Raw genomic sequence first — 26,475 nt, forward strand, 5'->3', positions numbered from 1 at the left:
ATAACAAGAGATCTCGTGGACTTTTAGAAACAGAAAAGATCATTTTAGAAACACTTTGAGGTCTGAGCAGTTAAAGAGCTTCTCATGATACTCCAAAACTTGGAAAGAAAAAGAATTTAATAACTGCTTCATGCTGTGTGTTTCCATATACACTTAATAGCCCTGGAAAAAAATTAGCTGTACAATGGAATATTCTGATTAAAACCAACCTTTTATAGATGTGAAATGCTGTTATTTCCTTGAGGTTTCCATTCATTAATATAACTTCTTTTTTCCCCCCCGTGTTTGCATGTTTCCTCCGCTAGGAACTAATTAAAATCTAGATATTAAATTTCCTAATTTTTGCATTTTTACTTAGTATTTAACATTTAGAACAGGAAGGATGTATGGAGATATACTGGTGTGGGTTGCTTTCAGAGCAAGCAAAATATATTTTCTATTTTTAAGTTGTGGGGATGAACATGGGGGAAAAATCTAAGGAAAAGAGGAAAATGTGTTTTGTTATCTTTGTTATCTCAGGACTTAACCAGTGATTTTTATTTCACCTGTCACCATGGGCCGGACCATGCTACAAAGCAATATAGTGATGACTTACTTTTTTTAAAAATAGGTATGACTTTTGCTCCAATAATGAAGAGTCCCTAGTCCTGGATCCTGACAGCAACATAGGAAACAGGATTGAGAGCATCACTCAGCGCACGGCAATAATAGAAGGAAAGAATAAGGTATTGTCTGCAAAAATAAGCACTGGCATATTTAATTTTATTTTCAAGATTTTATTTGAGAGTGAGCGAGAGCACGAGTAGGGGGAGGGGCAAAGAGAGAAGGAGAGCGAGCAGCAGACTTGATCCCAGGACCCCAAGATCATGACCTGAGCCAAAGTCAGATGCTTAGCCAACTGATCCACCCAGGTGCCCCTGGGATATTTATTTTAAAAACACACACTTGGCTTCCAGTTCTGGGTTTACTAGAACCAGAAGTAGTTCAAATGCTCAAAACAAAAGTTCAGAGAGAAGACAAGATCTGAGATATGTGTTTGTGGAGAGATACCCTGAGACTGCTTAAACTCTCTTCTCCAATGGCCCACCAGTTCCAAAGGCATGAATACTAGGTCCTAATGCAAGAGGGGGAGCCGCCTCTCAGATACCAATGGCTTTCAACCCTGGCTGAATATCAGAATACTCCACCAATTATTCTTACTTTTGAATCTCTGGAGTAGAGCCTGGGGTTCATAAAAGTTCCCTGGGAGATTCTAGCACGTACCTAGGACTGAGTATCTCTGACATACATAAAGTGGGTAGCCAATAGGCAAAGGCTAATACAAGACTTAGGTCTAAAATGGAATATTTCCATCTCACAAAATAGCTTGTTTTCCCTCTGTCTTCACAAGGGCAAAGCCTAAGCCAGGGTATGCAAGCACATTAGAGTATATCAGGATTCCCTGACCTAAGAAATACAAATCAAAAGCACAAGAAGCTATCGCCTGACACCTGTTAGAATGGCCATTATCCAAAAGACAAGAAATAATGAGTATGGGTGAGGATGTGGAGAAAAGGGAATCTTTGTGCACTATTGGTGGGTTGTAAATTTATACAGCAGTTACAAAAAACATGGAGGTTTTTGGAGGTTTCTCAAAAAACTAAAAATAGAACCACCCTATCATCTAGCAATTCCACTTCTGGGTGGAAAACGAAGGAAGAAAAAAACAAAAACACTCAAAAATATCTGTACCCTCCTGTTCATAGCAGTACTATTTATAATAACCAAGATATGGAAGCAACTTAAGTGCCCATCGAATGAATGAATGAATGAATGAATGATGTATGGTATGTATATACACAATGGAATATGACTCAGCCACAAGAAATTGCCATTTGTGACATGGATGGACTTGGAGGGCACTAAGCTAAGTGAAAGAAGTCAGGCAAAGAAAAGACAAATACCGTATGATCTCATTTATATGTGGAATCTAAAAGAAACAAAACCCCAAGCTTATAGATTACAGAGCACAGAATGGTGGTTGCCAGAGGCAGGGATAAGGGTTGTGAAGAATAAGTGGAGGGGGTAAAAGGTACGAAGTTGCAGTTATAAGCTAACTAAGTCCTGGGGATTATTGTACAACATGGTGAATATAGTTAATAATACTGAATTGCATATTTGAAAGTTTGCTAATACTTCTCATCATAAGACAAAAATTTTGCTTAACTATGATGACAGATGTTAAATGTACTTATGGTGATTGGGTTGAATATATACAGATATTGAATCATTTATGCCTTCTTACATTTGAAACTAATACAATGTTATGTATCAATTATACCTCAATTCAAAAAAAAAAAAAAAAGACTTCTAACCAAAAAAAAAAAGTTCCCTGACCTAATGAGCATCTAGCACACATCTTTGCTGGTACTCTTTTTAGTATTAAAAAATTTTTATTGAGGTATGATTGACATACAAAAAGCTGTACAAATTTAATGTGTACAGTTTAATAATGACTTTGGAGATAAAGATACACCCACGAAACCATCAGTACAGTCAATGCTACAGACTTATCCATCGCCTCCAAAAGTTTCCTCCCACTGAATGTAGGAAGTGTGAATGAATCAATGAATTAATGATAACACATAGCAAATGTATACAACACAGCGCTGTTCACTACAAGTACTACGCTGAACGGTGGATCTCTAGGACTTACTCATCTAGCATCACTGAAACTTTGTACCCTTTGACCAATTTTGGAAGATTCAACTTCTCCTCTAAAAAAGGTGCCAAGAACTGCAAAGGCTCTGAGATTGTACCCTACTTTCAGGCTAACAGGTAGGCCTGTTCCAGTTTTATGTTTTGTGGTTGAAGACCTGCTACTTGTGGGTCAGATACAAGGACTTGATTACTCACAGCAAATCTCGCGGGCTTCATGTTAGCACTGGTCCTCTTGCCCCCGAGTGCCTGGGTAGAAACTGTGCAGGCAGTGGATCTGCAGAGCAGCTGAGGGACCCTGAACTTTGGGAACCCACATTTTTTAGAGTGGGTGGCCTTTGCTGTCCCCTCTTGCATACCATTCCTTCGCTGTTGCCCTGGCCTCCGTTGAACCTCAGCAATAGCAGATACCTTGTGAACTAGGCACATCTCATGGACCTCAGACTTTTCTTTGGTTGAATTTGGGAAAAATACACTTTAAAATCTATTGCCAGGCACAGGGGTAGTGATGGTTTAAAAAGTGAAAACCTATCAACCCCTTGCCAAAATGTCTATTTATACATGCATGTCTTGACTCGGAATGGCTCGTTAGTATGGGTGCTGTCTGCTTGAGTGTGGTTATGCTTGTGTTATCTGTGTATTCAGCTGTATTTTTTGCATTTGAAGGCAACAAAGTAGATAGCATCATTCCCCCCCCCCCCCCACGTAGGATTGAACAATGACAACAAATAACATCTGATTTCCTCGTTCTGTAAAACTTTTCGACATACGCTCATATCGTCATTCTGGCCAGCTAGAGTGGTTATCTACTTTTTAAAGATAAAAACAGGGGTGATGAGATGAACTCAAAGCCACACGGCTTAAATGTGGCAGACGAAAAACTCAAAGCAAAGTCTTCCTAGTCCAAAAGCCACAGCTCTTCCAATGAGGTACAGAAATTAAAATGGTGATGACTTCCATGAAAATATGAAAAATCACTTGTCAAGGATTTAAGAAAAGGTTTTCTGACTACAGTCGTGGTTTACAATTCTTTTTCTCTAATACAAATGAACAGTAGTTTGAAACGTCCCATGATGGATAACCATGGATGAGAGCAGTTCAATGAAATCCTTAGAAAAGAGGAAATTCTATGAACTTGAAAGTTTGAGTGACAGCACATCTTTTCAAAGAATGGGAATGCCTCACAGTAGAAGGCAAGTTGTCACAGAATATTCTAGAAAACTTCAAGATGCCACTGAATGTGTTAATTCGTTTTACCTTCTCCTGATCATATCAGGGAGATGTACTGTTAACTGCTGGATATTTAAAAAAACATGTAGGAGCCTAATTCCAATGGTAAGTTTTAATTCTATTTTGGCGTCCTAGCCACAAAAAATACAATAGAAAAGAAAGTGGAAAATGAAAAAGCCAGGTGAGGTTTCGGATTAGCCTGAACCATAAAGTAGCAACCTGGAATACAGAATTGCCTGGAAAAGCACAGAGGGAGTGAAGTCACAAGACCCGAGTGAGATAAGGAACTTTCTTGAGGTTTTTCCACACGGCTTGAAAGAAGTTTATTGCCTTGTAATTTTGTAGTTATGCAGAGGTTTTAAATATGGACCTCCAGACACAGTGGGCATGTATGTTGACCAACCTGCAGCCAGGAGCCCTGGGGTCAAGCTCTGTGACTTCCTATCTTGTATAACCACACGCGGATCCGTCCCTCTCTCTGAACCTGCTCCCTCCTCCAAAAGATGGAGCTAATAATACTTGTCCTCCTTCATTTGCCCGTTCCTGTAAACATGATAGTCATGTATGCCCTAAGGCAGTTCTCAAGTTGATCGTGATCATATACAATGAAGACTGTTCAATAATTACCTGCATTGAAAAGCTTTTAATATTCTTAACAAAGTTGATATCTATGTATATCATGTATATGTGGCTTATCCTCTTAGAAGCTGTAACTGTAATAGATTCTCTTTAATCATTTCAAGGCCGAAATTTAGAAGCATTTACTACTTTTACAATTTTGGCATCTATTAGTTTATCTCTGTGTATGTAGGAAAAAAATATGATGATGACAGATGGGAGTTTTGCTATTTCAGAATTATTTGCGCTGGTCTTTCCTTTACAATTAAAACTGCTTTTCTTTTCTGTCCATTTTTAGGAAGTATATTAAAGTCGCAGCTTAGACTCTCAGGACCGTTTTAACTACAGTCACATAGTCGGCCTGCACAGTGACACCCCCCACAGATCAGGGGAATAGAGGTCCCACTGGAGCCCCCGTTAGATTCTAGGGATTTCCTTTTTTTTTCTTTGTTTTTTGTTTGTTTGTTTGTTTGACTCATAGAAGGGTGCAGAGAACAATAAAATTTAGTTTCCTTATTGGCAAGTTTTGGACGAGATTTGTGAAAAATGAGTCATCAATTGGAGTTGCTAATAGCAAATGCGGAGTTTTAGTATTCTTTAATGGAGTTGCCAGACTCTTGGGCTTGTAGCTATGGAGTAGGAAGTAGAGGGAACCCTGTGTTAGAAAAAACACTCAGGAAATACATATTACAGCATTCATTCTGTGAGGCTGGAGAATTGTGACAATTTTAACGTTTTAGCAGCGTTTCCATTGACACCGTTTGGAGGTTACCCTGAGAAGGGTTACCATACGAGACTGATCCATGACAGTGACCTTAAAACTAATGACAGAATTGCAGTTTGTGTCTCATTTCCCACACGCCTCAATTTTTTCGAATTCTCGTGTTCTATTTTCCCATCACTTGGCCCAAATGTGCCACCTGAGGTTAATTTTAGATTCTTCCATGACCTTGATATATCTACTTTTATGTCTCCCTGACACACTTGAAAGGAAACGATATTAGAAACATCCCGAGATTAAAATCATGGGTCCATATTTAGACCTTTTAAAACTAGTTCTGGAAATTAGGCTGAATTACACATCATCCCATCAAAATATTCTCACCCATGAGGTTGAAACCTCATTGTGGTAGGGAATTACTAATGCGTAGGGAAAGGGAAGGAAGGAAGGGGTCTGAATAACTTCCCAACTTACAGTACCTGACGACAGATTTCATCAGCGTTCTTGGGTCATACAAAAGAACACAGAGAATGACCTTAAGGGTCTATTTCTAATATCTAAATCCTTGAGGTCCTGGCAGGGCAAGACAAGGCACCCCCAAAGTGTATGTTCAGAGCTAAAAAACAATTATGGCAAATGAAAACTAATTATAGAAGACAAGCAGACATCCTTGAGAATTTCTTTTGGTGCACCTTCTAAATGATAATTTCAAACACATGTAACTACTCAAATTCTTGGCACTTCCTCTTTTAAAGTATTAAGTTAATATTTCGTGTTCCAACTGTTAGGCTATTTTCATCTTTTCCCCCTTTGAAACAATAGTATTTGGTTACGAGCACTGGGGAATGGGTTTGTCCCTTTTACTCAGAAGATTTCTGCGTTTAGACTTGCTGTCCTAAGAGAAGTTGTCTCCTGTGCAGAAAAACCACACTCACCCACAACTCACATTTGAGCTTTTTCTGACCCTATAATGTTTATACTTCAATTATCAAATAAATATCTTTTGTCATGAAAATATGTTTTAGTTTCTAAGTTAAAAATATATTTTCTGGAAAAAAGTGCTCTAGAAATCAGATAATTTTTAATAAAGTTGATCATAGGATATTAATTTCATCTTATTTTTAAATTTCCTTCCTTATAACTTTTTCATTCGTCGGTCATATTCTCAAACCTTATAACAATGTATCAGTTGAAAAATAGCTTGCAGCTTATGTGAAATAATAAGAGAGAAACTAGTATTTCTGTACATAGTAGCATTTTAGCTTATGTGACCCATCTCTGCCCATTAAGAAAGAACTCAATTCAAAGACTAGATGGAACTCTACCAATAGATCTGTGCCATTCAGTTTAAAGAGTTTTAAGGCAAGAAGCAGTTTCATGTAGAGATCAAGGGTAATATACCTACCTCACAGGGCTATAGGGAGGAGGAAATTAAAGTCCCAGCTTAGAGTATAATGACCCTTTTACCTACAGTTGCATAGTTAGCCTGCCCAGCGACAGGCTAGATATTGCCTCACATGCCGTCTGGCGCATAGCAAGGGCTACATAAAGGCACCCAGAAACAAAGAAATAATGTAAACTCCCATCAATGTCATTTTCTCATCCAATTTTAATGGAAATTTGGGAGAGGTGAGTTCTGGAGCAGGCTTACCTACGGGTAAGCTCTTGGTTTGGGAAGGGGTCATTCAAGCAAAATAGGAGAGATTCAAATACATTCGTATCTCCATGGCGCATCCTGTGGCCTGGATTCCTTTCAGTTCTAGGTGTCTCAGTTTCATTCTGTGATTATACAAAAAGTTCTGAGCTCTCCCGACTGTTTATTGGAATCATCCCCCGATTGCCTGCACAGATCCTAACTGTGGCATATGTGCACATCTGAATTTCCTTCCCCTTGCCACAGAGCCCAGTTCTGGTGCTCACTTGTTTTAAGTCCAGTGAAATCAAAATAATTTTAATAGAAACACAGACGCAACTTTCAGATTCAGGCAGTAGCTGTCCCTCATATCAAACATCCTCGGGACAAACAGAAATGAGTTTCTCACTTATTTACTGAGCAGCAAATCAAAGAATGTAGATAAGACTCTGCTGAGGCCCCTGAGGATAAACATTTGAGAGCTGACGTCGTAAGAAAAGCTGTGCTTGAGCTGGGGGGCCTTTATTGGTGTCCCCTGGGTCTGAACTTGTTGCATATTGCTTCCAAGCATCTGAGCCCAAGTTTGCAGAGACCAAATAAAGAAGTCAGTGTCTGACTTGATGGTCTGAATTGTCCCAGCCGCCACGAGCTAACACTTCCTTTCACACTGCTACCTACAAGCTTCTCTTCTAACTACTGCCATTTTCTTCCATGGCTCTTAAGTGGTGGGTGCAATAATTAAAAGAAATATCCTGGCTAGAATTTCCTTGTATTTCCCACCTCTTATAAAGATTAATTCACATAGGGAAAGAGACACCTGAGCTCTTTCATGATCTCCTCTACTGGTCATTTACCTCCATGAGAGTGTTTCTCTGCAAAAGAGAGAACAATACATATTTGATCTTCAAGCAGGAAAATTCTGTCACCTTAAAGTAGTCCTCCAAGGACTATTCAAGGTTAAGAATAGGGGTTGTGTCCCATTCATCATCTGTTTCCCCTACAACATCTGCACCATACCTTGATAAACGCTCAGTAAATGCCTGCTAAGTTGAATGAAAATTGCCACATACTGCAGACACTTTCATTTCCAGTAATTTCAATAATTCACAGAGGATATATGAAAAGATGTAATTAAACAGATCCAAGAAACAGAAGAGGAGACATCACGTAATATACACTATATCATAGTGAAAATTACAGAGAATTTGGAGCAATAAGCTTGCTGGATGAAAAAATGAGGAGTGTATTTTTTTCAGTGTTCTTGATCTGTAGATTAAAGACAAATAATTTATTGGCTGGGATATGAGAACATAAGTGCTTAATTAGCCCATTAGCAACTCAGAAGAATGCTGGGACCCTTTGTAGAATCGGGGTTCATCATCTTAGAAAGCCGACTGTCACATTTCCACCTATATATTACATTAGCCTGTAAGTCACTTGACCTAATTCTACTTCAGCTAGGACACTCCATTCTGTCTGGAAGCATCAGCAAGCCTCTCTAATTTCAAAGCCAATGACCAGTCATTTGTGTTCTAGGAGATAAGCTGCAACAATTTATAAGTAACTGGATACACTTAAAAAAAAAATACTAGAAACTTAACTTCCCTTTTCATTTGTTTCATAGAAAGGATGCATTACAATTTTGCAAGGCTGGGTTAGATTTTAAAACTCTCAACAACCGGTTCCATTTTACTAATTTTTGTCTTTAAAAGAAGACAGCAGAGTCTTCGTGCCGTACAAGTTTGTGTTTCATTACTCTGTGAGACATCACAGTTTAGAAAGCAATTCCCAGCTCACACAAAATGTGACCACTAGTGTTTCCTTCAAGGGCTCCTGTGTCAAATAGCAGCACGAAAATCCCATGAAACGATATTGTATTCACAGTCTATGTCTTCGTTTTCTAGGTTGGGGGTTGGCCGACTGAGAAATTAAGTCATTTATAAACACACAGGACAGCCTTAGCTTTCCAGAGCTTCTGCACCTTGGGAGCTGCAGTGCTCCATTCTTTGAGTACATAAAAGAAATGGTTTGGCCAACCTTTCTCTTCTGTCCTTGCTCACTTAACACGCCCATTACAGACGCAAACAGCAAAGAAACCTCCTGTTACCAAATGGCATCCATAGTCTCAGGTCATCCAAACAAAAGGGAAGCTCTCAGCCTCACCTGTTCCTCTCATTGACGTGGAACTGACCACCTCACGGAGTAGGACGTGCAGTCCCGCATCTCAGCTCCAGGTCTGTAATTGTTACGCCAGCAGCACGAGATAAATAAGCCTGAAACCCTCATACAAGTCGGATGTCATAGCCCCCGGTCTCCTGAGGACCTGCTTTCCTGTTATTTTTCCATTCTTGCTGGGGCTCCGCAAAGGGAGAGCCTTCTGGTAACCGCCATGCGTGCAATACTAGCCTTGTCGAATGAATGGAATAGCTGAATCATTTCAACCTTTAGAAGAATAATCTTAGGGATGTTCAAATAGCTCTTTGCTCTAGCTGAAGTTTCCTTTTCTTTTACAGACGGCTAGCACCTTGGTTGTGGCTGACTCTAGAATTTCTGGAATCTACAGTTGCATGGCTTCCAATAAAGTAGGATCTGTGGAAAGAAACATAAGCTTTTATATCACAGGTAAGCCGTATATCCTATACTCAACAAAGATAGCCTGGTGACCTCACTGTCTTTTCAATTCTGTTTGTTCTTAGTGCACTTTTGGCTTGAGGGATTTTTATTTTTAAAAACTTCCATAGAATTGTTAAACTTTGAGCACCTTCATCCTTGCTCTCAGGAATAGGATTCTGCAACATCACTGGATCTCTGAACAAGTTCTTTCTCCGAGTTCCCTTCTAGAACTATGTGCGTACATCTCCCTCCCAGGCTGGATCGTGAATTTAGGATCTTGTCATGTTCATTTTTGAACTCCTTTCAGTACCTGTCACAGGGTCTGGTACATAGAAGTCGTTCAGTAACAATCAGGGACACCAAACCTATGACGATAGGTTTTTGTTTTTGAAGCCGAGAAGCTAATTGTCTCACAACTTAAGTAATTTCTACTTTTGAGGAATTAGGCTCTCCTGTAGAAACCTGAAACTGAGTTTGTTGACAGTAATTAATGTGGTTTTGGGGTAGCATTTACACATTTTTTAGCCTTCAATATGATGGTCTCTGCAAATCTTAAAACTTCCAAGGTACACAAATGGTACCCCCTATGTCCCTCCGCGGGTACAGGAAGGAAGTAAGTAGCTCAAAGTGTAAAAACAATTGCCTGGCTCCGCACTCCCCCAATTTTCTGAGGAAACCCGGGCAGTGTGCCAGCTTTCTGGAAACTTCGCACTGCATGGGGCAGGCTGCAGCAGTTGCCTAGAGTTCTCTAGAAAGACATAGGTAGGTCTGATTCCATGAGGCATACGGGTTGTCGGATCACAGGGAGCCTTCCGGCAAGTTAGCCAATCCTCAGAGAAGCTGGGTCGTGGGAGATCTCCTGAGGTAGATTCTCACGGAATGTCAGAGCTGAAAGAGACTTGAGAGGCTATTCAGCATGATAGCCCTCGAACTTTGCAAGTCAGGAAATGGGGTTTGGAGAGGTGCAAAGGGACATGCCAGAGCCACCCGAGACCAAGGCAGCCCCCCTCCTCCTTACAAGGAGTGGAAGGGAGATTGTCTCTACATCCATTCCACATAGGAAAAGTCCTTTATTTGGAGAAGGATTCTCCAAATCCAAATAGCAATTTCACACATACTGGTTCTCTAACCAATCTCGGATGATTTGGACTAATTAGGAACAAAGATTTGGACTGTCCTTTACATTTGGTTGCAAACAAGTTCCTATCCAAATCCATAATGACTGTATGTATGACTGAAAGTATAAAAGATTGAGCAGCTCCCGTTCTGAACATTCAGCAAGTTTACACAGGTTTAATGAGCACTAACTATTAATTAGAACAGTTCAGCTCTGCACTGAGCACTTGAACAGATTATCAAGGAAGCCCTGTCTTTATAGGAAGACAGTTTTAACATAAAAAAGAAGTGTTATCTGTACCCTAATATCAAAAGGCGTAGGCAGAAGTAATGTGGCAGATGAATTTACCAACGCTAAGCCGATGCTGTCTAATAGAAATACAAGCCACACATGTAATTTAAAATTTTCTAGCAAGGGCGCCTGGGTGGCTCGGATGGTTAAGCGTCTGTCTTCGGCTCAGGTCATGATCCCAGGGTCCTGGGATCGAGTCCCATGTCGGGCTCCCTGCTCCTTGGGAGCCTGCTTCTCCCTCTGCCTCTCTCTCTCTCTCTCTCTCTGTCTTTCATGAATAAATAAATAAAATCTTAAAAATAAAATTTTCTAGCAAAGCTACGTTTTTTAAAAAAATAAAAAGTAAAATTAATTTTATTTAACCCAGTATATCCAAAATACCATTTCAACATGCAGTCAGTGTATTCAAAGTATTACACTGCCTGTTTTTACATTTTAAATTAATTGAGATAAAATTAATTTAATAAAATTCAGTTCTTCAGTCACACTAACCACATTTTAAGTGCTCAGTAGCCACACGTGGCCAGTGGATACTGTGTGTACAGTGGAGCTTTAAGTCTCTGAGAAGTAAGGGCCAAGGTCAACCTAGGGGAGGAGGGCATAAAATTTGAACAGGTAAAAAGCAGAGGACAGGCTTGCCTTGACATTTTCAGAGCCAATGCAAGAGTACCAATGGAGGTCCACAAACTATACATCTAACCACTTCACAAGTTCTAAATGAGCTTCAGTTATGTTTCATTTAGCTGTTATGTTTCAGCTTCTCATGGACAAATATACCTCCATGATGACCTGAGAGGTGAGGTGCAAATTTAGACTCTGGGACTACTCACAGCTCCACCACAGAACGTGGCAATGCCTGGAGGTACAGAAGGAACTGCCCCCCCATCTTCTCCTTCGACTCCTGGCTCCGTCCCACTACTGCACCCATATGTATGGTCTCCACAGCCCACATATCCAAGCGCTGCCCACATTCCTGACTAACAGTTTTCCCTGAGATCTAGAAGTGTGCATACCTACGAGCAGTCTGACCTCAGGAGGACAAACCTAGGGAAGAGGACTTTGACAGTCTGGAAGCAGACTCGGGATCATCTTTACAGGGAATTCTGGGATCCCAAGGACCTCAAGCAAGATATGGAAGTGGAGGTGGCATGCTTTCTTGACCCCACAGACTCTATATTGTGAGGAGGGGGATAGCTGGAGTAGAGCCATCGAAAGGCCCAGAACAGGGACCCCTCTTGCCTGGGTCTGAAGGCAGTACTGGAAGAGGAGGTACCAAGAGTAGAGGGGGATGTTGTTGTGCTCATTTCCTTATTATTCAGAGTCCCCAAGAAAGATGAACGGATACCCAGCCTTAACTGCAGCACGAGTATCTAGCCTGCCCCACTGAGCTCGGCATTACTGCATGTCTGTGTGTGGCTGTCTTATTGACAAAGCTGCAATGCAGACAGATTCCCTCCTACCACATTATACAATGTATAACCATGGAATGGTTGAAAGCTTTTCTAGATCTCAAGGCTTGTCTGTAGAAAGGAGCTGTGAGAATTCAATTCAGACGTACACACTTGAGGCTTATGATGCTTTTCCTCTAGAAATTCAAGAGCTTTAATCTTACCCTGAAATGGAATATAATTGCTCTGAATTCTTTCCTACCAATCCTGAAAAGTTCTAGTTTTTGGTAATCATAGATTAATTTGTTACATTAATTATTTTTTTAACTAATTACTACCTTTTTCTTACTTAAATCTTTGTCACGAGATTTATTCTCACTGGAGATAAAACTAGATTCTCTTAGGAATGTTGCTCCTTACACGTGTATTTTCTGAAAAGTGAATGTACGTTTACTCGGCGTTTATGCTTGAGCGCATGCAAGGACTGCTTTAAAAGATCTAAAGTTTAACTCCTCTATATCAAAAGATCTGGATTTGTCATGCATGTTGCCCCTTCCTTAAAATATAATAACAACTCACTCAGGTTGCCTTCCAAACTGATGAAAACAAGTTAGCTGTGGCCTTTAGAATTCTCCACTGCTTCTACTCTAAACTTCGGCATTCACTTGTAGGTAGTATCTACTTGAAACAAGCAAAACTTTCTAGTAACCACTCACCTCTTAGAGAATGTTATTTCTGTTCTTCAGTAGAAGGAAAGCCTTGTTTATTACCTCCTGACAAATGAGACACCTCTCAGCGTGTTAATTTCTGTGCTTATCTGTTTCATGAACTTAATTCAGAGTTGATCCAACTAAGTCAATATGCGCCCCCCCAAATATGCACCTGTGTCAGTGATTACTCTTTGCACCTAACCCTAAATTGAGTCTCTCTTCTGAGCAAAGATTGCTTCTTCTCCACAATACCTCCTAAGATGCCACGGATGTGCTATGCGTCACAGGGGATGAGTGTTAGTGCTGAGGATTGTGCTAAATCTGCCACAGATACTTAAGTGTGGGAAGATTTCTTACTTTCACTTTGTTAGAAGGCAATTCTTTGGGTCTGTTTTTGTACCAGGCTAAAAAAAAAAAACCACATGAATTAAAAGGAAAAATCCCTCTGGATTCATTAACTAGTGTTAGGACATTTTATTTATCATGTTCCGTGGCTCAAAAGAGAAGGCCAATGGAGTTATCCTGAGAAATGGACAATCATTTCTAAGAGGCTGTCTGGTAACATGAACCAAACTAACTTCACCAACAGTGTCCCCCATATGAGCAGCAGACCTCAGAACCTAGTTGGTTCTTTTCTTTTCCTGTGTGTTTTTGCTGTTTGCGGGCACTCCGCATGACTATGGGTGTGTTAGCAATTACCAAGGGTGAAACAGGAACAGCACACTGCCTTATCTCCCTGGTTTCCCAGTGTCACTAAATGCACTTTATTTTGAGATTCCTGGTGGTGCTTGGCAAAGATAAACAAAATCTTCCATCAGGAAACCTGTGAGCTATTTCCACAGGAAGTTTCAAATCACTAAAGTAAATAGAAACTCTACATGATCTCAGTGGTGTTACTTGGGCTCGCTTGGGTTCTAACCACCAGGACGGGACCTCATAATAAATGGAAAGCCTATGTATGGCCTTGGAAGAAATGATTTGACTGCAGTCCGTACACAATACTTCGGGTATCTGTGTAAAAGTTGATGGTTGACGTTTCACTCCGCCGCAGGCTTGGAAAATGTCCCAAATATAAAAAGATGCTGAATTAGAGGGGCTATTTCTGACACCTTATTGTTGTGTTAAAAATGACTGTCAGCTGCTTCTGCATCTTCTGGCACATTCTTAGATATTCATTTTAAAAGCAGGAAAACCTCTGCTGGTCTCCTCTCTCTCCAACCACTGACAGCTTCATAAGCCACTGCTACCCCTGCCCCCAGGTTTCAAATGAATACTTTGGCATTTCTTCAGACGTGACACTTTATAATAAAGCCAAAGCCCAGAAAAATCAGAAAAACAAGCAAAGTCAGATTTAGGAAAGAGTTGATATGATATCTAATTTTGGACTATTGTCCCCTTAAGGTTTAAAGGTTTCTTTATAGCTTTGTGTGCAACGGATAATAATAATAATAGCAGAACATAGTGCTTTTCATCTTCAAAGTACTTTGTAAAATGTTGGCCCAAATTCTTTGCTCAATACAGATACACCACTAACAAGCAATGGGAGGGTTTTGGGAGCGGGTCAATTCGGGGCCAGTAACCAATGATTTTTTTTTTTTTTTTTAATCCTCTGGGGAAATGGTCCAAAATGAGACTTAGGGAACTCAGAGCACAAAAGCTAAGTGACAGTCCAGGGTAAGAAAGCTGAGGAGGAGAGCTCACGAGGTGTTGCTGGAGACGGAAATGAAGGTTAGCTGGGGATTGACAGGAGAGAAGTGGCTTTGAATGGCATATTCACCTTCTGAAAACCTTTACTATGTTATTGAGAGAAAATATGATTTTTTAAAAATTATTTCCCCCTCCCCTTGCCCCCACTTCTGAAATGAGGCAACTCTCCCAGATTAGTTGGCATTTTGTTCTTTTATGTCTGAGTAGAACGATCACCGTGAAAGGGGACCTGAGCAAGGAACGCGGCTCTTCTCTGCCCACGGTGCCCGCCAAGAGCAGGCGAGGGGGTGGTACAGCAGCCAGAGGGGGTACTGTCGGTCCACTTTTTGGAAACTGGGGAAATCGGTTGGGTTTTTTTTAATTGGAAAAGTCTAGGATTAAAGTGGTACTGACTGGCAGGACTGAAGTCTCCTACCATGTACCTGGGACTTCCTCTTCTCACCTGGTCACAACTTACTCTTGAATAAGTCTGACCATAACACCACCCTTGGTTTTTCGTACAGGTCGCTCTTTTAGGACTTCCCTATTTTGCCCACTCACCCACTGGTAGAAGTTCTAGATGTATTACGGAAATGGGGAATGTGGCTATCACCCCAAGGTGTAAAACAAATTCCACCTTGAAAAGCCACGTGGCACAAACAGGGGAAACGTCCCATCCCAATAAACAGCCTGTTTGGCACCTGCTGCCTCGCTTCTGACAGAACGAACTTAGTTGGTTCCTACGTGGGTTTGATCAGTTCCCCTGACACGAAAAGATAAATACTCACCCTTTTAATGCTGACGCTGAGAGAATTTGTGTCGGAACGGTTCTTAAGCTCTGTGACGATCTCCAGAGGAGACACTGATTTCTCCATGAACTGAACTGAAGTTCTTTATTCTTATTTTACAGACGTGCCAAATGGATTTCATGTTAACTTGGAAAAAATGCCTACGGAAGGAGAGGACCTGAAACTGTCTTGCACAGTTAACAAGTTCTTATACAGAGACATTACTTGGATTTTGCTGCGGACAGTTAAAAACCGAACAATGCACCACAGCATCAGCAAGCAAAAAATGGCCATCACTAAAGAGTACTCCGTCACTCTCAATGTCACCATCAAGAACGTTTCCCTGGAAGATTCAGGCACCTATGCCTGCAGAGCCAGGAACATATACACAGGGGAAGAAATCCTTCAGAAGAAAGAAGTTACAATTAGAGGTGAGCACTGCAACAAAAAGGCTGTTTTCTCTCGGATCTCCAAATTTAAAAGCACAAGGAATGATTGTACCACACAAAATAATGTAAAACATTAAAGGACTCATTAAAAAGTAACAGTTGTCTCATATCATCTTGATTTGTTGTCACTGTTGCTAACTTTCTGGCTCAGAGGAGATGCTCCTCCCAAAATGAGTTTGGAGATGATAGGAGTGATAATGAGCTCCCAAGGTCCCAGCTCTGGGCTCCCCACTCAGGCTGAGGGCTCTGCTCTCTGGGGCCAACTTGGTGCGCGTTTGGATTTGGAGGATCCCTGCAGTGCATTCTCTGTTTTTGCTCTTTGCTGTCTTCTCCTGCCTGATAAACAACAACTTGGGACTGATCCTTTCCTCCCACTTTGATGCCAACCTCTTTGTATTTTTAAGTTTTGAAGCTACGCAAACTGAATAATTTAAACAAAAATGCTTTCTGCCAAAGATGGACATGAATAAGTTAATTTTCCAGCTCAGAATGAGTACAGTTGAATTTGAGACTCTTATTGGACCTCTGCTTGGTTTTATTTTGTACTATTTCATCTGCTCTCGATTTGTAAATAGCACCTGGATAGCAAGTTATAATGCTTATTTATTTGAAAATGCTTTTTTTTTTTTTACATTAAGCACATTAATCTTAAACTGGAGCTTCTAAAATGGGCCCCAGGAGTGCAAGATGTCGGTGTAATCCAGAGGTATTAAAGCTTTATCACAGTATGAATTCAGAATGCCCACCCAGGACAAGGCCACGTCCTGCGCCTGTGCGCTCTGGGCAGCCAGCCGATTGGCAGTGCAGGCTTCCCCCCTCACTGCCCCTGAGTGGACTCTACAGCTACTGACCGCATCTGAAAATATGTGCATCATGCCTTCGCCTTACTTAGATTTGTCCCCTGGTTATTCTTTTAAAGAACTCTCTCCTATCTAATTGATGGCATTCAAAGACATACCACAATCAGCTTATAAAGGAAATCAAGGCTCTTGTGACCGAAGGTTGAATGCATTCTTCTAAATGTAAATCTAAGATTTGCCCATTAAAAGAAGTCCACTTTCCCCATATGCAAATGTTAATAGGATTTTTATGGGGATTAAGAAATGGCAAAACTACAGAAGACTTCAGAGCCATTTAATATACACACCATTTTTCAATCGGGAGAGATGGAAATCTCCTCTCTCCAGCTCGCGTTTGAAGGGAAAGTGACTTTTTCACCAATTTACTATGCATTGTTCTGTTGTTTTCATTTATGATTGATCATTATATGTGCCTTGCGTGAACTATTGGAAAACAAGCCACAGTGACCAAAATAGCCCTGGCTGAGAACACAGTGGCTGGGCAACTCAATAGAAGGTGACAATATGACAACTTTTCAGGCTTGGGAACTCACCAGACTGTTTCCTCCTTTAGGTAACAGACTCTGTCCCACGGCTAAACTTGTCTTTCACGTGGGAATTGCTTTTGTCAAGTGTGAAAGAGTAAACAATAGCATTTCCCCAGAATGCCAGTTTTATGGAGCCCCAAATGCTCTGAAAACAATTAGTAACCTGGAAGTTGTCAGCCCGGAGGAAAGAATAATCAATTGTATCTTGAAATTTTACCTATGGTTCTTTTGCGTGGCGTCTTTGTTCATTCTAAGTCAGCATGTTCCTTCAGTAAACAATGCCTTAGTACCACAGATCGAGGGGACTCCCATTTTTACTAAAGCTGAAAAAGCAAATGGGATGGTTGAGGGATTGGTGCTGAAAAAAGGCTGAAGCAGACACGCAGAAGCTATCATTTCTTTCCCCCTTAAAACTGCGACTGCGATTTTTGCAGGGAGGGGAAGGGTGTTAGTATTTACAGGAGAGGATTCTAAGTACTTCCAAGAGATGATTTTAAGAATTCCACAGAGTAATTAATTGTTTGCTGTGTAATTCATCCTTCCAAAGAGTTTCAAAGAGGAAAATCAATTGGGTGGGTCCTGTTTTGTTTTGGTCCCTCTCTGAGGTGTGGAGGAAGGGGAGGTTAATGGGGAAAGAAGAGAGAGAAAGAAGAGTCTAAGATGGAGAATGATTGAGTTGGAGTAGAGGACATGAGGCTGGTTCCTCAGTCCCCCAGTCCAAGTGAAGATGAGAAACTATGTATTTATGAGACCTGGCAGATCTTTGTGGCCATAACACTGAAAGCTGAAAGAAGAACCTGGTGGGGCGTTATCTTTGGCTATTGATAACCAGCAGAAATACTCTGTTAATTCTGATTTTCTCCACTTGAAGGGATCACCTCCACTTTGTTAAGTTTCGGAAAGCAGCTACCTATTTCCATCGGATAACTTAGGGTTGATAATAAGGGTTTGATGTGCCTTTCTTACCTAAAATGTCAAAACAGATTGTGAAGTATAAAGGGGAATTGATAAAACGATTCCTTGGTTGATCGGTCATTTAGAAACCAATCAAAAAAATCTCACGTAGGAGAGCATTTTTTTTTTTTTTTTTTCAGAAATGGGTACCAGGAAAAATATAATACTGTGTTTTTCAGACATGTTTATATGAACTTTGTATTTAATTGAGAGTCCTATGTTTATTCTGCAGCCTTTTTGCTGCTTCTCTTGTCTGAAGTTTGTCTAGGGCAGATAGGGCCTTTGGGAGTTCTCATGACATTTCTGTTAAAATAAACTGTTCTCTTACATATAAGTGTTTTCCAGTACACCTGTCAGGGAGGTCAAATGCTGTCTATGTTGATGATGCTATAGTCTGTAGCTATGAAAATTATATGGGTGTTGCAAGCCCTATATTCAGGCTTCCTTTTTATAATAAGCCCTGTGGGCAATGATAGATCATTTTATCATATTGAGCACATGGGAAATAGTCAATGTGGTAGGGGCAGCTATTAAAATATAACTCCATGAACTGTGTCTGAGTTTTAAATGAGATATGTCAAATTTGACTTGCCACTGTAATAGACACTAAATAGTAATATGACACTGTTCTTCATTATCTTGTCATGTTTCACCGATACGTTTGGAATCTTTACTGTGTAAAAATGTCAAAATTGTAACAATCAAGCTTGTGAAAAGTTATCAGAACTGAAGATTTTGATACCTGGCTGCATCTGTAATTAGGAAAGACCATTTGACAGACTGCACAGAGTGCAAACACAGAAATGTTGAAATGGTTCTGCCTCGGGGTGCAGAACAGACTAGAAGGTTACATTGACGGAGAGCAAAAGGGCCGCTGTGGTCACTCATTCCATGCTGCATTTGAAGAGTTTCTAAATCAGGGCTCTCCTTTCAACGCTCTTCTTAGCCTTCAAGATTTCATTTTGTATAAAATGAGGAAAGAACTAGTGATGCGCTTTGGAAATCAGAATTTAATGAGAAAGCTGTTCCTCTGAACAGAGTCACCCTGCCATGTTCTGCCCTGTCAGCATGCTGTAAAAGTTATATGATACTATACTTTTTAACCTGAGATTTCAAAATTGCTTGCATGAATGCTAATCCTCAGAGTTTCCCTGCAGGAATAAAAAGAGAAAGGTTTGGGGCGTCGGCAGCATCCTGCAGGGACATCCGTGTCAAAGCCCCTGCAGTGTGTCACCCCTTAGCCTGGTAATCACTCCTAAGCTGCTTTCACAGTGTTAGTACAATAAATGAGGAAATCCAAAATGGTCAGAGACAGCTCAGTCTGTATAACTGAAGCCAATGGCGCAGAATGTGTAAGTCACGCCAAACCTCTTCTGATTTCTGTTCCAGGATGTGCAACAAGAGGGGGTGAAGAGGATGACTCGGGAGGGTGGGAAGGACGTTAGGAGGTGTCTTTATTCTTTTACCTTGGAAGCTCCAGCTACCAATCCAGCACTCGCCTAACTAGAATGTATACACATCAGCAGGACTGACTACTTCGTTAAACAGAGACACTGTACTCGCTGGGGCCTTGGGGGTACTGCTGTTCCAATGTGGGATTTTAATGTTGTAATGTATTGCATCTTAATGTATGAAATTCATTTTGTTGTACTATATTGGTTGGCATTTTATTAAAATAAATTGTATTGTATCATATTTGTATGTTTTTAAGAGAAAATAATATAAAATACAATATTTGTACTATTATATAGTGCAAAAACTACAAATCGAAGCCTCTGCCTCTTGAATTAATCCTTTGGTTGCTTGCACTGGGGAGGGGATGGAGGACGGAAATAATCAATAAAGCTTGCAAAGTTCAAGAAATTCTCCTGTTTGGTCTGCTGTCTCACACTTCAGGTTACTGATGGCTGAGTAACACAGACATGCCCTCACAAACACATTGATAAAAATATGTGCAAAATTACATTAGCTCATCGCTGTAATAGGGTATCTTTGGGTAAAAATTCATTATAAGCCTCTATCCCAAATCGTGGGTTTCCTTTTTAGTTCCTTGAATAGGATGCGAAATCCTTAGGTTTCCGAAAAGCTTCTCTCACAGAAAGGAAGAAAACTAGGTGGCCAGGCAACACCCATGATACTGAATCCTACAGAATTTTGTTCTCAATTTTACTCCGTGTTCTAACAAATTTCAGTACGTTAGAACTTCCTAAAGATGAAGCAGGTTACCCAGAGAAGAAAAATTGAGGGAACAAAATACGAATGGAACCTTACGGTGGAGTTTTGCTGTTTATATACGTCAAGTGTTGATGTGCATATATAACAAAGGAATACAAGTGACCGGTAATAACAATCCCCTTTCTTTATTCACTAGATCAGGAAGCCCCACACCTCCTGCGAAACCTCAGCGACCACACAGTGGCTATCAGCAGCTCCACCACATTGGACTGTCATGCTACTGGTGTCCCAGAGCCTCAGATAACCTGGTTTAAAAACAACCACAAAATCCAAGAAGAACCCGGTAAGAGATTTTGTTTTCCTTGAAATCACTCTTTCTCCTCATTCTCTTCTTCCCTCAACATTCCTCTCACCTCTCTCCCGTAGTTCTAGAACCTCTTGCCAGTACAGTTCTGGTTCATGCTGATAGCAACTTTAAGTGAGGAGCTTGAGCCCGTCCTTAGGCACCCCATGTGCCGAACCATGTAGAAAGAGCCATACAGAATCTGCTGTAAGTGGTGCATTCATAAAGAAATGGTAAGAGCAGACATCATGTCTCTTCAACGTGACAACAGGGCAAGTGAGTTCATGCCTTGGTTTGAGGTACAGCAAAGCTTTGAACATCTGGTCTAGAGAGGAAGTCCAGAGAAGTTGTATAATCTTTTAAATTGATAATAAGTGCATTAAAATGAAGAATATTTTCTTCATTTTAATTTTTAATTAAAATTTAAGAAAATATTTTAAATGATAGAATACTGGTAAGAAAGCCTAATGGTCACGTGTTAATTTTCTTTCAAGAAAAAATATATTTAAGAACAACTAGACTTAAATCAGTATGTATCAATGCTGTCTGTTGCTTGCCTCATAATTTTGTCATTAAATAGGATTAAAATAAACTTATTTATGATTTTGCTTAATAATTCCATTTACATGAAAAATAAAATTGGACCATTTATTTGCAACATCCCAACAACCCAAATCAAATGACTAGCACTATGGAATGGTCCTTGAATGTGAGTTCTCCATGCAAAACGAAATCTCCATTTGAGTGTGATGCACAGAAGGGGGGTGGTGGTAGAAGATCTCCAATTTTAAGATGTCTCAGAAATGCCTTACACTAAGCTGGTCCCAAACTAACCACCTCACATCATTTTTCTCCATCAAGCAGCGCCTCCTCTCATACTGACGTCATTCACTTCATCATCCAAACCAGAAGCTGATGACCTCCCCTTCGTCCTTCTCTAATCTCTCACCAGGCTGCGCAGGTTATGTCTACTAAATACGAAATACTTCTCAAGTCCATCCTTCCCTCCGCTCTCCTGTTGTCATTCTCTGGGTTCAGGAGCTCATTATCTGTCTCCTGACCATCTCCTGACTGATCTCTGCCCCTCTTTTTCTTCTCTCTTGGAACCTTATTTTCCACACAGCTGGATAAGATGCACATCACTTCCCTGTTTCAAGTTTTCCACTGGCTCTCTATCCCAGGACCAAGTTCAAGTGGCTGACAGAGAAGGCCCTCAACAACTGGCCCTCCCTACTTCTCCAACTCCATGCTTACCCCCCCGCTTGCCTTGAACCTCATATTCTAGCAGGTGCCAAACTCTTGTAGATCGCTGCACACATTAGGCTGCTTCAACCCCTCTGCTTCTTTTGCTCTTGTGTCCCTCCTCTGCCTGGAGTATCTTCCCTTCATCTAACGCCCACCTATCCTTTTCGACCCAGACTGGGTGTTCTTCCTCCAGGAAGCCCTATTCAACCCCTGCAACGAGGGGGCAGATCCTCCAGGGGTCTTTATTATTTATAAGTGTTTCTATTCTCTCTTACTGAGTTATTTTATAATCATCAGTTCATCTGTATATTATCCGGGCATATTTCCACTGCTCTGTTTCTGTACCATATCATCAGTTCATGTGTATGCTCCCTTCCTACATGTTTATCATCATATCATGCCTCATCTTGAGGGCAGACAGTACATCTTTTTATCCTCAGAACCTGGCATAGTGCTTGGCAATCAATAAATGAATGAATGAATGAATGAATGGAGAGTTTTTCAGAAAATCTTTTTCTATCCTTAGCAGGTTCACCTGGTAGCATGAATGCCTGGACTTAGGGGTGGTTGGGAAAGCTGTATCATAGAATTTCTAAAGCTAAAGAGATCTTTGGGATATCTTTAGTCCCATTTGTAGGACAGAAAATTTAGGCCCAATGAAGTAAAGTGATTTGCCCAAGATGACACACCATTAAGATAGGTAGTTTCATAGAAAATGAATTCTTTAGGTATTCTACACCTTGAGGTATTCTACCAAAACAAAAAGATGAATACATGAATAAATGAATAAATAAAGCAGTGTCTGTAACAGTACCTGTAACATCCTCCCTTTAGAGATTCAGAGTTCACATCAGTATATTAGAGACACCAAGAAGCCTTATAGTAGAGAAACCAGGTAAATTGCTTTAAAGTATTCCCACAAATAACTTGATCACAAAATACATTTTACGAAATATTAATGTAAGATGTTGGGTTCTTTGAAAGAAGTAAATTTGGCTTGTGTTCGGTTTTCATACTTTGCATGTGGGTTAAAGATTTAGAATTGAACCAATTTCGAAAGCTTGTGGCCATTCTGGGACTAGAGGGTAGACAAGGCAAGAGGGTATGCCAAGGCAGTTACTACAAATGGAAAAAGATTATGAGGTGCACGGGGAGGAATGAGTCCTACCATCGCCCTCATGGGTCAGGGAATTTGGGCAACTCACTTATCCTTTCTCTCTGAGCCTCTGTTTCCTTATTTATGCAACCGGGAGAATACTGACAGCACAACGACGTGGTAAGGTTTAAATGAGTTAACATCACTAAGCGTGCCTCTGTCTATGGCTGAGTAAGTGCTGCCTTCTCACCCACCTCATTTCCATAGAAATTGGCCAATGAGTTTTCAGAATTTGTCGGAAGGTGTCAGAGGAGTTAATTAATAATTCGGCTCAAATGTCTAACACTTCTGTATCCAATAAAGATATCTTCCTCCTAGGGTTCTTTGCTTTTCGGAGGGCCAAGAGAAGAATTGCTAAGACAAGTCTTATATACATTCTTACAGAAAATCTTTTATAAATATCATTCTACTATGCTACTGTTGGCATTTATGGAGTTCAGCTCTACTAAGTCGGCCATTTTCCCTCCTTTTATTCACGCCTTAAAATGGCTATAGCCTTTTGGAAAAGAATTTCTTAATTTTTTGGAGATAATCTCTTACATGCATATAGTGTTTATAAAGTTTCATATGTAAGATTTCCAATTTAAGACAGCAAATTCAGCAGCCAATGCAATAGGCTCTATGACAATGACCCTGTGTGTGTGCACGTAGACATCTTCAAAAATACCAATTCTTTTATGGTTTTCTTTTTTTTTTTTTTTTACAAACCTATGGGTAAAGATCACAGGTAACCAAAGTGATAATCCTTGACTCACTGGTTATTCCAAAGCTGAACCGGGAAAACATCAAGATCACAGCCTGGAAAAGACTGAAAACTAGTCCATTTTAAACTAAGCCTTTGGGAAGCCATACTGAGAATAAATTTTAAATAAAGTTTAAATAATTAACAATATATATTTAACGAGATAGCTTTACAAATACCAAATACAGAATTAAATATATTTAATGAAGTATATTGTTATAAATCTATATCATTTATGAATATAAAATATAGAACCAAATATAAATAGTGGTTTACAATTAATTAAGCTAATTTTTTAAAGTTTAAAAATCCGGAGGATAAACCACACATCCTTTAAAGACCTGTGACACCTGGCAACTCAAAAGAACATTGATATACTGAGAGGATTTTAGTGGCCTTGGGTCTTGGATAGGATCTGGCCCATCATCATTGCCATTTGTTAAATGATAACTTACCCTATTCCAAAAAAAATAGGAGAAAGGAAACAGGGCACGTGTAAGAGCTCACGCTCGGGACAAGTGGCCATAAAATGCCTGCTGAAAGACCTCACCGGAGAGCTTTTCTCCTCCTTCCTCCTTTCCTTTCAGGAAGCCCTTCAGTGGGACACAGCCATTCTAGAGAAGAAATGCAGTTTCAAGAAAGCATTATGAAAACTAAGTAGGGCTTTCTTGGGCCAAAGGGCATCCACAGGAATAAAAGGGAGGCTACACATGCAGGCCCAGGAAAGCATGTGCGCAAGGGACACAAGGCAGTCTCCAGCAGGGCACCCCCTGTAAGCCATGCAGGCCCCTCCGCCCCGCGCACCGAGCGGCCCTCCCCGCCCTCCCACTGCACACCTGCAGGCTTTGGGGGTCTCCGTGGCACTGCCCCGCCCCGTGGATTGCCATTTCCTCCCACCACCCCGGGACAGGACAGTCTTTACTTCCCGGCCAGGGGACCACAGAGGCCGCCTCCACTGAGGATCCTTCTTTCACATTCCAGTACATCACGACTCTTCCCTTCCTTTGATGTCTGGTTTATTTACAATTCATGTCACAGAATGTCATTTATTCCCTTGCTTTATGTGGGCTTGTTTTGAAAACCTTCGAAGGTAGATCTAATATCTTAATAGGTCTTCTTTATGAAAAATAATAAAAATGTATTAAGCATTCACCAGGAACCAAGGCACTGTGTGAGATTTACAAATATTTCATTTACTTTTCGCAACTGTCATCAGAGGTAGGTACTGGTGTTAGATGCCATATCACGGGTCTAGTTTAATTTAACAAGCGCTGAACTAGGTGCCTGGTCCTATTCCAAGCACATCACTTATTCATCATAACAATCCTATGAGGTTGGCTAAATTATGATGCCTGTTTTACAAAGGAAACAGGAGGAGGCGTAGACACAGGAGAAAGAGCAGACTAGGTCATAGAGCCTGCGCCTAGCTGCCCGAGGCTGGGACCAGAGGGGGAGTCTGGAGCCAGCACTCTGCACACTGAGCCTGGGGGCTGACCGCTGGTGCACATTGCTCTCAGGAACACATAAGCACCACTTTTTTTTTTTTTTTTTTTTTTAAGTAGGCTCTGTGCCCAGCGTCAAGCCCAACGTGGAGCGCAACGTGGGGCTTGAACTCAGGACCCTGAGATCAAGACCTGAGCTGAGATCAAGAGTCCGTGGCTTAACCCACTGAGACACCCAGGCCCCCCATAACCACTTTTAAATGACCTCATGGGAGTAAACAAGCTTATTTTTTAAACAATGGATATTGTCTCATTTCTAACTCGTAAAGCTTAAGATTCCCAAAGACTATATAGTTTATTTTTTAAATGTTAAAAATTTACAGCATAAATTAAAATATTTAAAGCATATTTTTTTTAAAGAAGGCATGCCTATGAAGTGCCTGGCTGGGTGGGTGGAGCATGGGGTTCTTAATCTTGGGGCTATGGGGTTTGAGCCCCACCTGGGGTATAGAGATTACTTAGAAATAAAATTTTAAAATAAATAAAAGCAGACATGCCCTGTATGAAGTTAAAAATGATTCTGAACCCAAATCCAGTTACTTTGAAGTTTTAAAAAAGTCCAGAATTTATTATAGCAGCCCAACACTCTCTTAGTCGTTCAACAAGTATGTATAAGGCAGTACGTCGTGCCTGGTGCTGTGTAGGCTCTGCCAGTACAGCAGCGAATGAGAAAGCTAAAATCTGAATAACGGAATATCTGAAGTAATTAGTTTGTGTAGGTGTTTAAATGAGCACAACCTCTTGAAGCCACAACCATGTGCGTTCCTAATTTATTCACTATCATCGTGCCAGTTGGGCACCAGAGTTAATGAGTCTAAAAATGGAATAAGGTGAATTAATAAATGGGACAAGTAGAAAATACGTCTCCATCACGGGATTAAAATATCTTGACTACATTAGTTAATTGAAAAAAATACATCCTCTCTGCTTCAATTTTCCTACTTTAATGCTGCACATACAACAGATTCTCAATTATTCCTTGTTCATTGAATATGCAGAATGGAAGAGAAATAAAGAGGAAATAAGAGAA

General features: G+C 40.5%; 1 protein-coding gene across 4 annotated transcripts in view; it reads left to right on the forward strand.

The window, feature by feature from the left end:
• Window positions 1-26,475, forward strand: part of FLT1 (fms related receptor tyrosine kinase 1) — a 171,041-nt gene that overhangs the window by 79,048 nt on the left and 65,518 nt on the right. For 3 of the 4 annotated variants that reach the window (XM_027590840.2, XM_027590841.2, XM_027590842.2), the window contains exons 11-14: window positions 611-725; window positions 9,413-9,521; window positions 15,615-15,923; window positions 20,654-20,800. In XM_027590840.2, coding sequence (XP_027446641.1) covers window positions 611-725; window positions 9,413-9,521; window positions 15,615-15,923; window positions 20,654-20,800 — 680 coding nt within the window. Of the gene's footprint in view, window positions 1-610; window positions 726-9,412; window positions 9,522-15,614; window positions 15,924-20,653; window positions 20,801-20,883; window positions 20,955-26,475 lie in introns of those variants that run through there. The other variant, XM_027590843.2, reaches the window with a different exon arrangement.

Source organism: Zalophus californianus, chromosome 3 (genome assembly GCF_009762305.2).
Source record: "Zalophus californianus isolate mZalCal1 chromosome 3, mZalCal1.pri.v2, whole genome shotgun sequence".
NCBI classification, from domain to species: Eukaryota; Metazoa; Chordata; class Mammalia; order Carnivora; family Otariidae; genus Zalophus; species Zalophus californianus.